At 38.2% G+C, this 12,332-nt stretch overlaps 1 protein-coding gene across 3 annotated transcripts in view; it reads left to right on the forward strand.

The window, feature by feature from the left end:
• The first annotated feature begins 6,964 nt into the window (after positions 1 to 6,964).
• The window catches only part of Tsp (Thrombospondin), a 128,603-nt gene continuing 123,235 nt past the window's right edge, over positions 6,965 to 12,332 (forward strand). For all 3 annotated transcript variants that reach the window (XR_002679455.2, XR_015310461.1, XM_022830932.1), the window contains exons 1-2: positions 6,965 to 7,429; positions 7,619 to 7,779. Coding sequence is in view for 1 of the 3 variants with exons in the window: in XM_022830932.1 (XP_022686667.1) it covers positions 7,311 to 7,429; positions 7,619 to 7,779 (280 nt within the window). In the remaining 2 variants the exon portion in view is untranslated. The remainder of the gene's footprint in view (positions 7,430 to 7,618; positions 7,780 to 12,332) is intronic.

The following is a 12,332-nucleotide window of genomic DNA, read 5'->3' on the forward strand; positions in this document are numbered from 1 at the left end:
GGTTGTTAAAACTCAAAGAAGTCCCCCATTGGCCAAGTCTCAGATCAGAGTTTCGTCGTACAAAAAAGTTGTTAAAACTTAGGCAAGTGTTCTCTGGCTAAGTTTCAGGACAGAAGTCCCAAATACAAAAAAGTGGTTAAAACTTAACTCTTTAGACTTAGAGAGGCCCCAAACGAAGAGGGAGCTTTAGACTTAGAGTTGAGCTTAGCATCAGGTTTGGTAATAGGTTTAGCGTAAGATTTAGCCGTAAAGTTGCAGTTAGCCCTAGTAAGAGACTATAAGTTAACCTTAGCTGTGTACTTACAATGTTGCTTAAAATTAAACTTAAAGTCAGCTTTAACATTAAATTTAGCATTGGACTTCTTCTTGGGAAGATTAAGCGTAGCGTTAAACTAATAATTAGATTTAGCGGTAAAGTTAAGCTTAGCGTTACGCTTAGCACTAAAGTTGAAATTAGGTCTAGCGCCAGATTTAGGGTCAATTTTAGCGTAGGCTTTAATAGGCCTAAGTTAGGTTTAGAGTGAAGACTAGGCTTAGTGTTAGGCTTTTCTAACACTTTATAATTTAAAGCTTATTGTTAGATTTAATAAAAGGCTTAGCTGTGCCTCTATAATGATGTTTAAAGTTAAAGTTAGCGTTAGGCTTAAAGAGAGATTTAGGGTTAGGTTTTATGCTTGGGTTAGATTTAGGAGTACTCTTAGAGTTTGTGCAGGATTGAGTATAGAGTTAGGCTTAGTTTTACTGTTAAACGCAGGCTTAGGTTCACGTTAGACATATTGTTCAGTTTATGGGAAAACTCAGTTGTGCGTCTACGGTGAGGTTTAGAATTAAGCTCAAGGTTCAGCATTAGGCTTAGAGTTAAACATATGGTTAAACTCAGCGTTAAATTTAGTGTTAGGCTCAAATAAGTTACCTCTGTCCGGGCCTTAGGTCAATAATACGCCGTACAAACAAGTTGTTAAAACTCAAAGAAGTCCTCTATGGCCAAGTTGCAAAACAATATAATGACACATAAACAAGCTAAGGATAGAGTTCCGACATGCAAAAAGAGTTGTGGAAAGTCAAACAAGTCTTACGACAAAATTCCCACGTACAAAAAAAGCTGTTAAAATTTAAGTTTTCTTTTGCCAAGTTTCTAGATAGAATTTCCACATACAAAGAAGTTGTTAAAACCCAAACAAGCCTTTTCTGGCCAAATTTTAGGACAAAACTCCGACACATGAACAAGTTGTTAAAATTTAAGCCAGCTTAAGTTTCAGTACAGAACTCCGATATACAAATAAGCTGTTAAAACTCACTTAAGTCTTCTCTAGCTAAATGTCAGGATTTCGGCACACAAAAAAGTTGTTAAAACTCGAGTAAATCCGTTCTGGTGAAATTTCAAGACAGCATTCCGGCATACGAAGAAGTTGTTGAAATTCAAACAAGTTCTCTCTAGCCAAGTGTCAGAACAGAATTCCGATATGTAGAGAAGTCGTCACACCTAAGGATGTCCAGGTTTTAGGGTAGAATGTCGACATATAAAGAAGTCAAACATGTCTTTTCTGGCCAAATCTCAGAACGGAATTCCTACAAACAAACTGAGTTGTTAAGGCTCAAACAAACCTTATTAGGCCATGTTTCAGTACAGGATTCTGACATACAAAAAAAAACTCTGGCCAAGTTTCAGGCCAGAATTTAAGCATACAAGGAAGGTAAAACTCAAACAAGTTTAAATGCCAGGACAGGATACAAAGTACGTCATAGAGTTCGTTAAGTCCAAGTTTTAGTACACAATTTCAGTATATAAGGAAGCTGTTAAAACACGAATAAGCCCGCTCTAGTCAAGTTTTAGCACAGAATACCGACATAAAATTAAGACAAGTGCATCCTGGCCAAGTTCAGCACAACATTACGACATAAAAATAAATTGTTAAAACCCAAACAAATTCAAGTTTCAGGATAGCAATCTGGCATACAAAGAAGTTATTAAAACTCGAGTAAGTCCCTTCTGGCCAAATTTCTGGACAGAATTCCTACTTATATTACATTACAGAAGACGGTGCAACTCAAACAAATTCTCTCTGGCGAAGTCTCAGCACAGAATTTCTATATTCAAACAAGTTGTTAAAGTTTAAATAAGTCTTTTCTCGCCAAGTCTCAGGACTAACTTCTGGCATACACAGGGATTGTTGAAAGTCAAACAAAGGCAATAAGTTAAAACAAGACTCCAAAGCACAAAAAAAGTTAATTAACTTAATAAGTCCCTTCTAACCAAATTTTAGGACGGAATTCCAACATACAAAAAATGTTTAAAACTCAATCAGGTACACTCTGGTAGAATGTGAACACAGAATTCTGATATAAAGAAGTTAATAAAGCTCAAACGAATCTCCCTTGCCCAAGTTCTGGGATTATAGTTTTACAAGAAAAACCTAAACAAGCTCAAGTTTCAGGACGGAATTTTCACATACAAAAGAGTTGTAAAACTCAAACAAGTATCTTTTGGTCAAATTTCATGACAGAACGGGCTAGAACAACTTAATTGTATAGGTAAACCCTCTCCTGACACTTGGTCATGGATCATGATCTTTAAGTGTTTCAACGTTCATAGGTATAAACTCGGTGCTATCTTTTGGCCGAAAGTTAGGTCTTTGAGTTGAAACAAATTTCCTGTACGTGCGAGCTCGACTTTACCATCTAACCAAGAGTTATCTCTCGGGGTTATAATAGCTTCCGCGTACGTGGGAACTCTGCCCTCAAACTTGATCAGGAGTTAGATTTAAATTCTAACAACCTCCCTGTACGTAGGAACTCTGCTGTACCTCTTAAGCAGAAGCTAGGTTTTTGAGTTTCAATAGTTTCCTTGCACGTAGAAACTGCATCTTACCCAGGAGTTGTCTTTGAGTTGGGATAACTTCCTTGTAGATGGAGATTCCATTTAAAGCTTGGCTACGGAACACACTTTTAGAATTTTAACGGCTTCCTATTTTTTGGCCAGGCGTTAGGTCTTTGAGTCGGAATTAATTTTCTGTACGTGGAAGATCTGTCCTACTTTTTGGCAAGACGTTAGATTTCCGACTTAAAAACACTTTCCTGTATGTAGTAAATATGTTTTGCTTCTTGGCTAGGAGTTAGGCTTGATGACTTTTTTTATAAGTGGGAATTCTATTCTAGCGCTCAACCAGCAATTAAGTCTTTAAGTTAAAAGAATTTTCCTCTCCAGGAAACTCTATCCAGCCTCTTGGCTAGTACTCATCTCCTCTAACAACTAGTAAACTTTGCCCTAAAAAAATAAAAAGACTACATTTTTTAATAGAAACAACTTCTCTCTATGTGGGAACTCTGTCCTACCCCTAGTCGGGACCAAGATTCTTGAGTTCTAACAGCTTTCCCGTGAATGAAAATTCTGTCCTTCCTTTTGGCTAGGAGTTTTTTTGAGTAAGTCTGGATAAGTTAGTTGTACATAGGGCTTCTGTCCTAGAGCTGAGCTAAAGCTTGTACTCATTGGCTTCTGACAACCCTGTACGTGAAAATTCTGTCGCACTTCTTGGCAAGGAGTCAAGTTAATGAGTTCTAATGGCTTTCTTCTACATAGGAACTCTGTTATATCTTCTAACCAGAAGTTAAAACAACTGTTCTGTACTTAGGAAGTCTATTCTATTTTCAAGTCGTGTTAGGTCTTTGAGTTCTAACTTTTATTTCTTGGTTACGAGTTACGCCTCTGAGTTCTAGAAACTTTTTTGTGCGTAAGATTTCTATCCTATCTTTTGTTCGCGGTCTAGTTCTTTGAGATCTTATAACTTCATTATACGTGGGAGCTCTGTTCTATTTATTGCCCAAGAGTTAGGCCTTTGAGTTGAACAATTTCTTCGTATGTGCGAATTCTGCCCTATCACTCGCGCAACAGTCAGGCCCCTAAGTTAGAAGAACTCCCTTTTAGGTGAAAACTTTATTCTACCTTATGGCAGTAAGTCTTTCTAAAATTTCTAACGATTTTCCTGTGCGTAGAAGCACTATTCCTACCTCTTGGCCAGGGATTATTTTTAGGTTAACACAATTGTCTTCTACGCAAAAGTCCTGTCCTAAAATTGACTAAATTGTCCTAAATTTTGATTGTGTGAATGTTTGACTACATTCTTTGAGTTCTAACGACTGCCCTGTATGTAAAAATCTGTTATATCTTTTAACTTAGGGTTACTCCTTAAATTAAAACGGTTTACTTGTACGCGAAAACTGCGTCTTGAAACTTAGACAAGAATCGCCCTTCTTGAGTTCTAACAAATTCCTCATACGTGGGATCACTGTCTTACATCTTGCGCCATATTTGAGTTTTTTGAGTTCTAACAATTTTCCTATACATATAAATAGAGGAGAGCCTTAAACTCTGCATCACTTCTTCTTCAAAAGTTCAGTGGTTGAGTCCAAACAACTTCCTTGTATGTGCAAACTCCATCCTGTATTTTGGCTAAAAATTACACTCCTTGAATTCTAACGATTGCCCTGTACGTAAAGACTGTCCAAAGCTTGGACAAGAATTAAACTCTTTAAATTTCAGCAACTTCCCTGTACGTAGAAACTCTACCCTATCTCTAGGGTAGAAGTTAGGTCAAAGTTAAAACAATTTACCTGTACGTAGGAATCATTGGCCAAGAGAACTCTCTTTGAGGTTCAGCAAATTTTTTTTTGTAAGCGGGAGCTCTGTAGTAAGGCTTAGGTTGGAGGTAGGTCTTTAAGTTTTCACATTTTTCTTGGCCGATAGTTAGATTTTTGAATTCTAACAACCTCCTTGTACTTGGGACTTTCATCCTACCTCCAAATTAAGATATACGTCTTTAAAAGTTAGTTAAGACAAATTTCCTGTACGTAAGAACTCGGTCCTAAAACATACCTATAAGGTGCGTTGAGTTCTACTTCTTTGTACGTAGAGACTCTGTCCTAAAACTTGACTAGAGTTACCTTCGAATTCAAGCAATTTGCCTGTATGTGGGAAGTCTGTCCTGAAATTGAGCCAGGACACGCTCTAACTCTGCTCTAGTTTCTTTTAAAATCTAGTTTAATATTAAGCATGCCTCTGTCTTTCAGAATTGTGAAGTTCCAAGCCTTTGATTGGGTTTATGTACCTAACATGAAAATTACAGCAGCATATACTTTTCGTTTGGTATCCTTTGAAGGTGAAGCTAACCAACGATAGGCATTGCTTACCATTCGAGAAAAGAGCAAAATATTCTTGCTAGAATATTCAGAACAGAAATTCATAGGGCATGTCAGAGAGTTGCTAATTTGTATTATTGTAAAAAATTGTAGTAACTATTCATCTTTTAGTCAAAAGACGGACCGTGAGCGTAGCACTGAAGATATGCGGCATTAGGGTTGTTCCAATAATAACATTTTCGAGCTAATATCAAATTATCGAGCATTATTAAATTTAACTACAAGGCTACGCCCCAATTGACATCAAATAGTTTTAACATATTTGTAGAACACTTTCATTTTACATGATAAGCAAGTTCACGTTGTACAAATAACTGAAGCAGACCGCATTCAAATTAAAAAACTCGCGAGCTTTGCCGCACTCCCACTTTGCTGTTTATTGATTTCATTAGTCTGACCCGCTGACATCACAATCAGTGTAGCGTAGATTTTGTATAGTTTAGTAACTCCAATAACTTGAACATGTCACCCTGTCAGTCCGCTGCAGTGGTTGGTTGCGCCGTTAGAACGATTCCATTTTCATTGGAAAATCTTTACTAGACTTCTTGCAGTTGCCGGATCCTGCCGTTGTAATTAATCTACAAGTGCACTGCATATATCCTACAATATGAAGAAATACTTAAATTAATAAGATAATTAATAAGACAAACAGATTTTTTTTAAATGAACATTCGGCCAGTAGGGAGTGCCAGTATGAGATTTCTACGCTGAAAATCTTATCCTATTGGCAAGTAACAAAAGGAAATCTATCTCAAAACCGAATGCTGTGCTCAATTTGTAGAGTTTCTTAAATGATTAAACAACGTTTTAAAACGAAGTTTAAAAAATCTCATGCAAAAAAAGTTAAATGAATAAGCGTTTATCCGACTGACCAGATTTTGCATGCAGCCCGGCGCAGAATGAAATCATACTAACCAACATAAAAATTTGCTCAATGCGATTACTGCTCAGAGGCCATTTAAAACGGATAGACAGACATACATACACTTAATAATTGTAGCATAGTAGATAAATCGTATATATTCCGAATTTCGAAATGAGCAAAATAAGAGCTTATTTGTACAAGGTAAACACACGGATCAGAAAGCGATACAATATACGAATCCTTTGCATTTGCCAATGATACGTTTTTACATGAAGAAAATGCCCCTATTATTATTGGCTAGCAGAATTTAGTGTTGCAATTGCCATATAGATATTATATGCTCATTTTCTTGCGGGGGTTAAAGCGTCTTAAAACCGATACCTCACTTGAGTCAATTGGCCATTGCATGAGAAGTACCGTTCGAATAAATTTCGAAATTCGATCATTTAAAACATAAGTGGTTTTCATTTAGTTGCACATACTGTTGGGTATAGATTTTTAAAATCTTGCTGTTATTGACGGTCATTGACAATTGTGTAATTCACATCATGTATCGATCATCAGGTGAAGCGAGATCACATGTTTAATTTTTCACGTAACAAGAACCGCATTTAGGGCTGGCGCCCACACCATTCTCGTTCGACGTTCCTGTTTTCAATACATATAATACTTCTCTTTGTCTCTGAAATAAAACACAACGTCTTGAAAAATAATCAAATGGCTAAAAATGTTGGTCAGCCCGTCCATACGACAACCCACGCCGTCTTGTTGGTTAGTGACGCCCATACATCGCACTTTGCCAAGAAAGCCTCTCCTAGTTTTTCAACAACTGACGAGACGATTAGTGCCGCCTCCTTTCCATTCTGGTGTTAGTTCTTCCTATGCTACGCCCACACAACGGCTGCTTCCACCATATTCCGCTAACCAAGAACACTTGCACTAAAGCTATGCTTACTTCGTTGACAGACACACCAAGATCCTAATTACAGACAAGGCACCTTTAGTCTTCTTAACGTCTCGCATTAACACATTAGAAGAACAAAGTGTTACATGTGCCGGTGCGCAATTATTAGTCTTCTGTGAAAAAGGTGACTATAATTCGTTGCTCTTGTGGTTACTATAAATGAGATTATTGAATTGTGACTCTAAACTTCTCGTTATCCTTGTGTCTGCCTACGCAGTTGAAACTCACAGACGTTAAAAAACTGAAAAAAAAGCTGTGAAAAAAAGTGGGTGAAGAACTTACACAAGGATGTGGTGGTTACTTTATACAGTACTCAGTGTGCTGGCGGTATTTGCACAACAGAAAGCTTCGAAAATGTACCTCCAATTGGACCATGATAAAGCTGTCTATCTTCATTCGATTATACGGTGGGAATTACTTACTAACTAGTTAAATAAGCTGTTTGTTATGCTCTTTACTTTAAAATGTAATGCATTTTCACCAGCTTTTACTTTGTGCCTCAATCTTGATACAAATTAGCTTTATTACATCGTCACTTTTATAACTGCTTTGTATATATTATTGGCTAATGAAACCGCATTTTGGGAAATGACCAGGTCGAACCAATCGGCGATGCTTGTACTGCGAAATACCGCGCTCCGTCATGCGCTTACTGAGCAGATACTTTTAGAGGTATTCATGCTACCTTCTAAACATAAAGTGACACTCTCTGTGCAGGACAAGATAAATATTCGGTTGGAAACCAATGGGCCTCAGGGTGAGTATTTTTTGGTAACGTAGCTGCAATATCTACGGAGTGATCAAAAGGTTGTTAAGTTTCCATCAGCAATAGAAAACACATGTATGCATATTGGATCCCTGCAACCGTTAATTTATCTATTTATTTACAAAATCTTACTTTGCACAACATTGGTCTCATTCTTCTCTAGGCTGTAATTAATCCTAACTTTGTATGCATAGATTTACATTTAGATTTCTTATCACTCCTAATCGCATTATGGCCTGTATTTCAAAAGGGAATCTCAAGCTTCCGATTTCAAGGTGAACGGCAAGATAAACTAATTTGAATTTCTCTAAATTTTTATTAAGTTGCGTTGGCTATAGCAATTCACGCTGTAGTATTAGATGTCGTTACGCCAGTTTGAGATCTGAATTGTATTGATCAAGATTTCGACAGTGACTATATGTTTCTAATTTTACATTCGGCGCCACCATTAAATATTGCTTCAGAAAGCTAATTTTCAACACAAAGCAAAGAACGTCTACGTTCTGTCTCAGACCTAAGCAACTCTGTATCTGTAAGTTTAGTGGGCAAACCTATTACGACTGCGTTATCACGAGGAAGAAAAACTTCGACACCAAGCAATATTCATTTTCTGAATTTTTTTTATATAACTGTTTTCATATAATTCCATTTGAATATGAATTCGAATGGGATACGATAAAGGCCTTTTTTTAAAATTTGTGATGCGAAGTTTTACATAATTATTGTTACAAAAAACGCATACAAAGATGATAGCTGATTTTCAGGAGCATTAGTTATCCTCCTACAATTAATCAAATATTCAACTGTGCAACTCCGATAACCGCACTACCAGTCTCAGAATGGCAACAGGGACGCTTAATCACAAATATATGGCGCTCGGAGCCCAAGGAATTTGTACCACATGGAAGTGTTGTCAGCAATATGGAGTGATCCAAGAATAATTAGAAAGTTATCATAATGCCAGCGATTATAAATCACACTTCATCACAAAATCGTTCAAATGAATTGACTCAGCTACAACCTTACAAGTATAAAGAAGAAAGAAATTTATGCACATATTTCCGTTTAAAACATATAGTGGATTACTGGAACTCGCAACTGCTCTTCAAGGCATAACTGAGACTTTTAGGTTCAATGTATAAAAATCAAATATGGATATTAAGGCTACCTTTTAGGTATTTTTCGTGGCAGTGTGAGACTCATACCAACGTTTTCGAATTTCAATAGCTACTCGATTTACGCTTCTCTTTGTCTTTAGTTATGCCTCGAGACTTACATAAATCCTATTTACTGAAGCATCTAGTTCATCATGGTACCGGTCCTAAATAACTGTCCCAGTTTTTTTAACTTCTGTCCTTTCTTTCTCGAGCAGTATGCAGTGCTCCAGTGTCTTAGCTACATTGCTGCACAAACCAGTATTACACATGTACAATTTGATTCCGTCGTTCCTATTCTATGAGGATACGCTCGAAGACACTTTTGGCCGATAAAGGTAACTCCTCCGAAAATTTCTGGTGTTACCTGCTTAGTCCAAGCAGCAATGTTAGTTGAGCTTACTCGCTTTGCATTTTAGAGAGTGTTCTTCTAGGATAATCTTGAATGAGCGCCTGATTATACGACCTTTCTCATTGTACCTTTCAATCGTCTTCACGATCATGGTAGCAAAGGTCGAAATGGTTCGAAACGTTCTGCTTATCCGGAGTACGAAAACCCACTACGCTAGGTCAGTTTCACCTCTTTTTGATTGTACAGCTTTTGCTTATAAAGGAGCTGCATAAAAAACTCTAGAATACGCCACTGGTGCAGGTGACTTTCTCCTTTTCTCAAGAGGCCTCTGGCGCTCGACATCAATCTGTGCAGCCGAACTAGCCTTCTTGAGCGTTTGCACTATGTGTAGGCTTCCAGTTGAGCTTTGGTCAAGTTTCGTTCCGATGTGCGGAATCACCTTCTCTGGTTAAGCTAAATAGCCTTTTATAATAATGTCATGAATCTTGCACTTTTTTCTGTTAATTAGTAGAAAAGCCTTTACCTTTTCCTTTGGTGTCCGCTCATCTACTCTGCCACATTACTTAGAGCTTTGCATGTTCTACTCGGATTTTTCGATCACTTAGCTAGTGATAACGCGTGGAAGATACGGGAATACGTCTTTTATCTTTAGGGTTTTTAAAATCGTGTCTCAGTCGATCATGTCTTAACTCCATAGAATCGGAGACGTTGCATACGTCTAGAAGGATAGCTAAATAGCTCGTAGTCTCCGGCATTTTTTTCTTTTTTTTCCTTACACAATTTCCTTTCTCATCAGTACCTGCATTTTCGTTTGTCGATCATGTAACTTGCTCAAGCTCCGTGGCCCGACAAATGTCCGCCAATATACCCATAACGTTTCCATGTTCAGGAGCGTTTTGGAGCGTATCGGACCGCTTGCAGATCGCGTTATTCATCATCTCCATGTTTAATTTCCTTATCTTGGTTTCTTGTTTGATAGAAGTTTCGATTTATTTCGAGTGGCTGTCCCTCTCACTTCACAAGTTAAATTCCGGTGATCGCTGAGACCTTTTTGCTCATTCGCAACATGCGATAATCGAGATTCCTTTTATTGATTGGCCCATATACATCTATGTAAGTCTAGTGTTGCCACTGAAGCTAGAGAACTTACGCCTGTCATTGATTAACTGGAGGCATCTTCTAGCTTACCAATCAAGAAAGAGCGTAGCTGATAGCAACCGCATCGAGATCTTCAGAGTCGATCATATTGTCGCTTCTATTCAGGCTCTTTTCTATGTCGTCAAGAGACTATTGGAACTTTTCAGAGTTTAGGTTATCTAGCAGTTACACAATCATGTAACGAAGCTGTTACCTCCTTCAGCTTCTTTGACTACGTCTTTACGCTTGTAACCAATAGTCGAGTCTTTGTTGTTACATTTCGACCAGCCATCCCGCTTATATTACCCTAGTCCTATTTGGCTTGAGGAGCAAATTTTGTTTTTTTGTAGCATATTGGTTTCAAAGAAATCGAGTGCATATATGGAGATTAACCTGAAACGCTTTAACTATAACTTCCAATAATCCAATAAACATACAATTTTTTTTGGCTACAAGACCTTTACAATATATTGGGGAGAGCTATTGTATTAACAATGTGGTCCTCACATTTGCGTGAAAGCACTTCATTTCTGCAATAAGGTTTCGTACTTCATACTTTACTGTCGAGCATGCGTATTACTGTTTAACATTAGATTCGTCTTCAAAACAGTCGCTGGTCCAATAACCCTCTGTTAAGCAGCCCTACGGTGCGCTACTTTGCTTATTCAGCGAGTACCCCGTGCCACCCTGATGGTCTTTTGCGTCAGGATTTTAGCCGCTAGAGCTCTGAACCTTCGAGGCACCATGATTTAGTGTGCCGTTCTTGCTAACCTAAGCGCTTCTATTTCTACTTGTTTAATCTTATGCTTTAAGAATGGTAACAGCCCGCTGCGAATTTCATCGGCACTGATAGCGCAATACAACCGAAGCCAGTGCACCCGGCTTGAGGTTTTAGTTAGCTTTAACGCCGAACTCTCAAATAATCACCTAGCTAACCAGCCTGGTCTCAACTTCTTTTACTTTCAGCAGGTGGCCTGGGAAGTATCCGGTATCAAGCAATTCAAGCCGACAATTTGCTTAAGGTTTAGCAGCTCTCCTATATAGGATTTATTTTCTAAGACTGTGACCCATACAGGCCTTTAGCTTTCGTCTTTTTTCCTCCATGGTATAATCACTGCTTCTGCATTCTCTCGTGGATATTACAGCTCACTGGTGAACAAGACTCTCTGCCATGCTTCTGTCTTCACTTTGATCTAACTCAGCAAGCAACTGGGTAACTGGGATTATCCTTGTGGATCATTCCCACGCGTTAGAGTAGGTCGACCTCTCGTAAAGAGCATAAATGATACAATTGCAGCTTCCAGTCCTAAGATGTTAGTGACAAAGCAAGCCTAGAAACGCCTACGATAGTTGCCACATTTCGTGCTATAAGGTCTGCGTGGGTTTTAGTCGAGCCACGCCTCCTACTTTTATCCGGAAGTAGAAACTTGTCGTGCGTATCACATACGAACGTGACCAGAACTACATTCTGCATTAATTTCCCAATAATTAGCACTCAGAGAAATACCTTTCCTAGCCACTTATTTTTGAAGAAAGATGCAATACCCTTGACAACGGTTACCTTCTCTCCTCATCTTCCCAGATATTGAATCAGTTTTTGCAAAGCCTCTTCTTTATTGATAGTCATTAACTGCAAACATTGTCGTCTACCCTGTCTGACTTTCCGATTGTCTCTTGGACACCCATTTTTCCGCCTTCTTCTACCGAGATGTCGGTCATCATTTTCACTCGCTCTTCTGCTATTTTTATATGCCCCTGGACGTTTAAGACCTACATTATGGAAAAAAAACCTGTAGATACTTGGGAAGTAGCTTGTGCAGATTTACCCATATCGAAAATTAGTAAATCTGATACGACGTGACTCTTCTATCAATAGGTATCTAGTTCTTCGCTACAGTAGT

The sequence above is a fragment of the Varroa jacobsoni genome, unplaced genomic scaffold (genome assembly GCF_002532875.2).
Source record: "Varroa jacobsoni isolate VJ856 unplaced genomic scaffold, vjacob_1.0 scaffold_301, whole genome shotgun sequence".
Classification (NCBI taxonomy): Eukaryota; Metazoa; Arthropoda; class Arachnida; order Mesostigmata; family Varroidae; genus Varroa; species Varroa jacobsoni.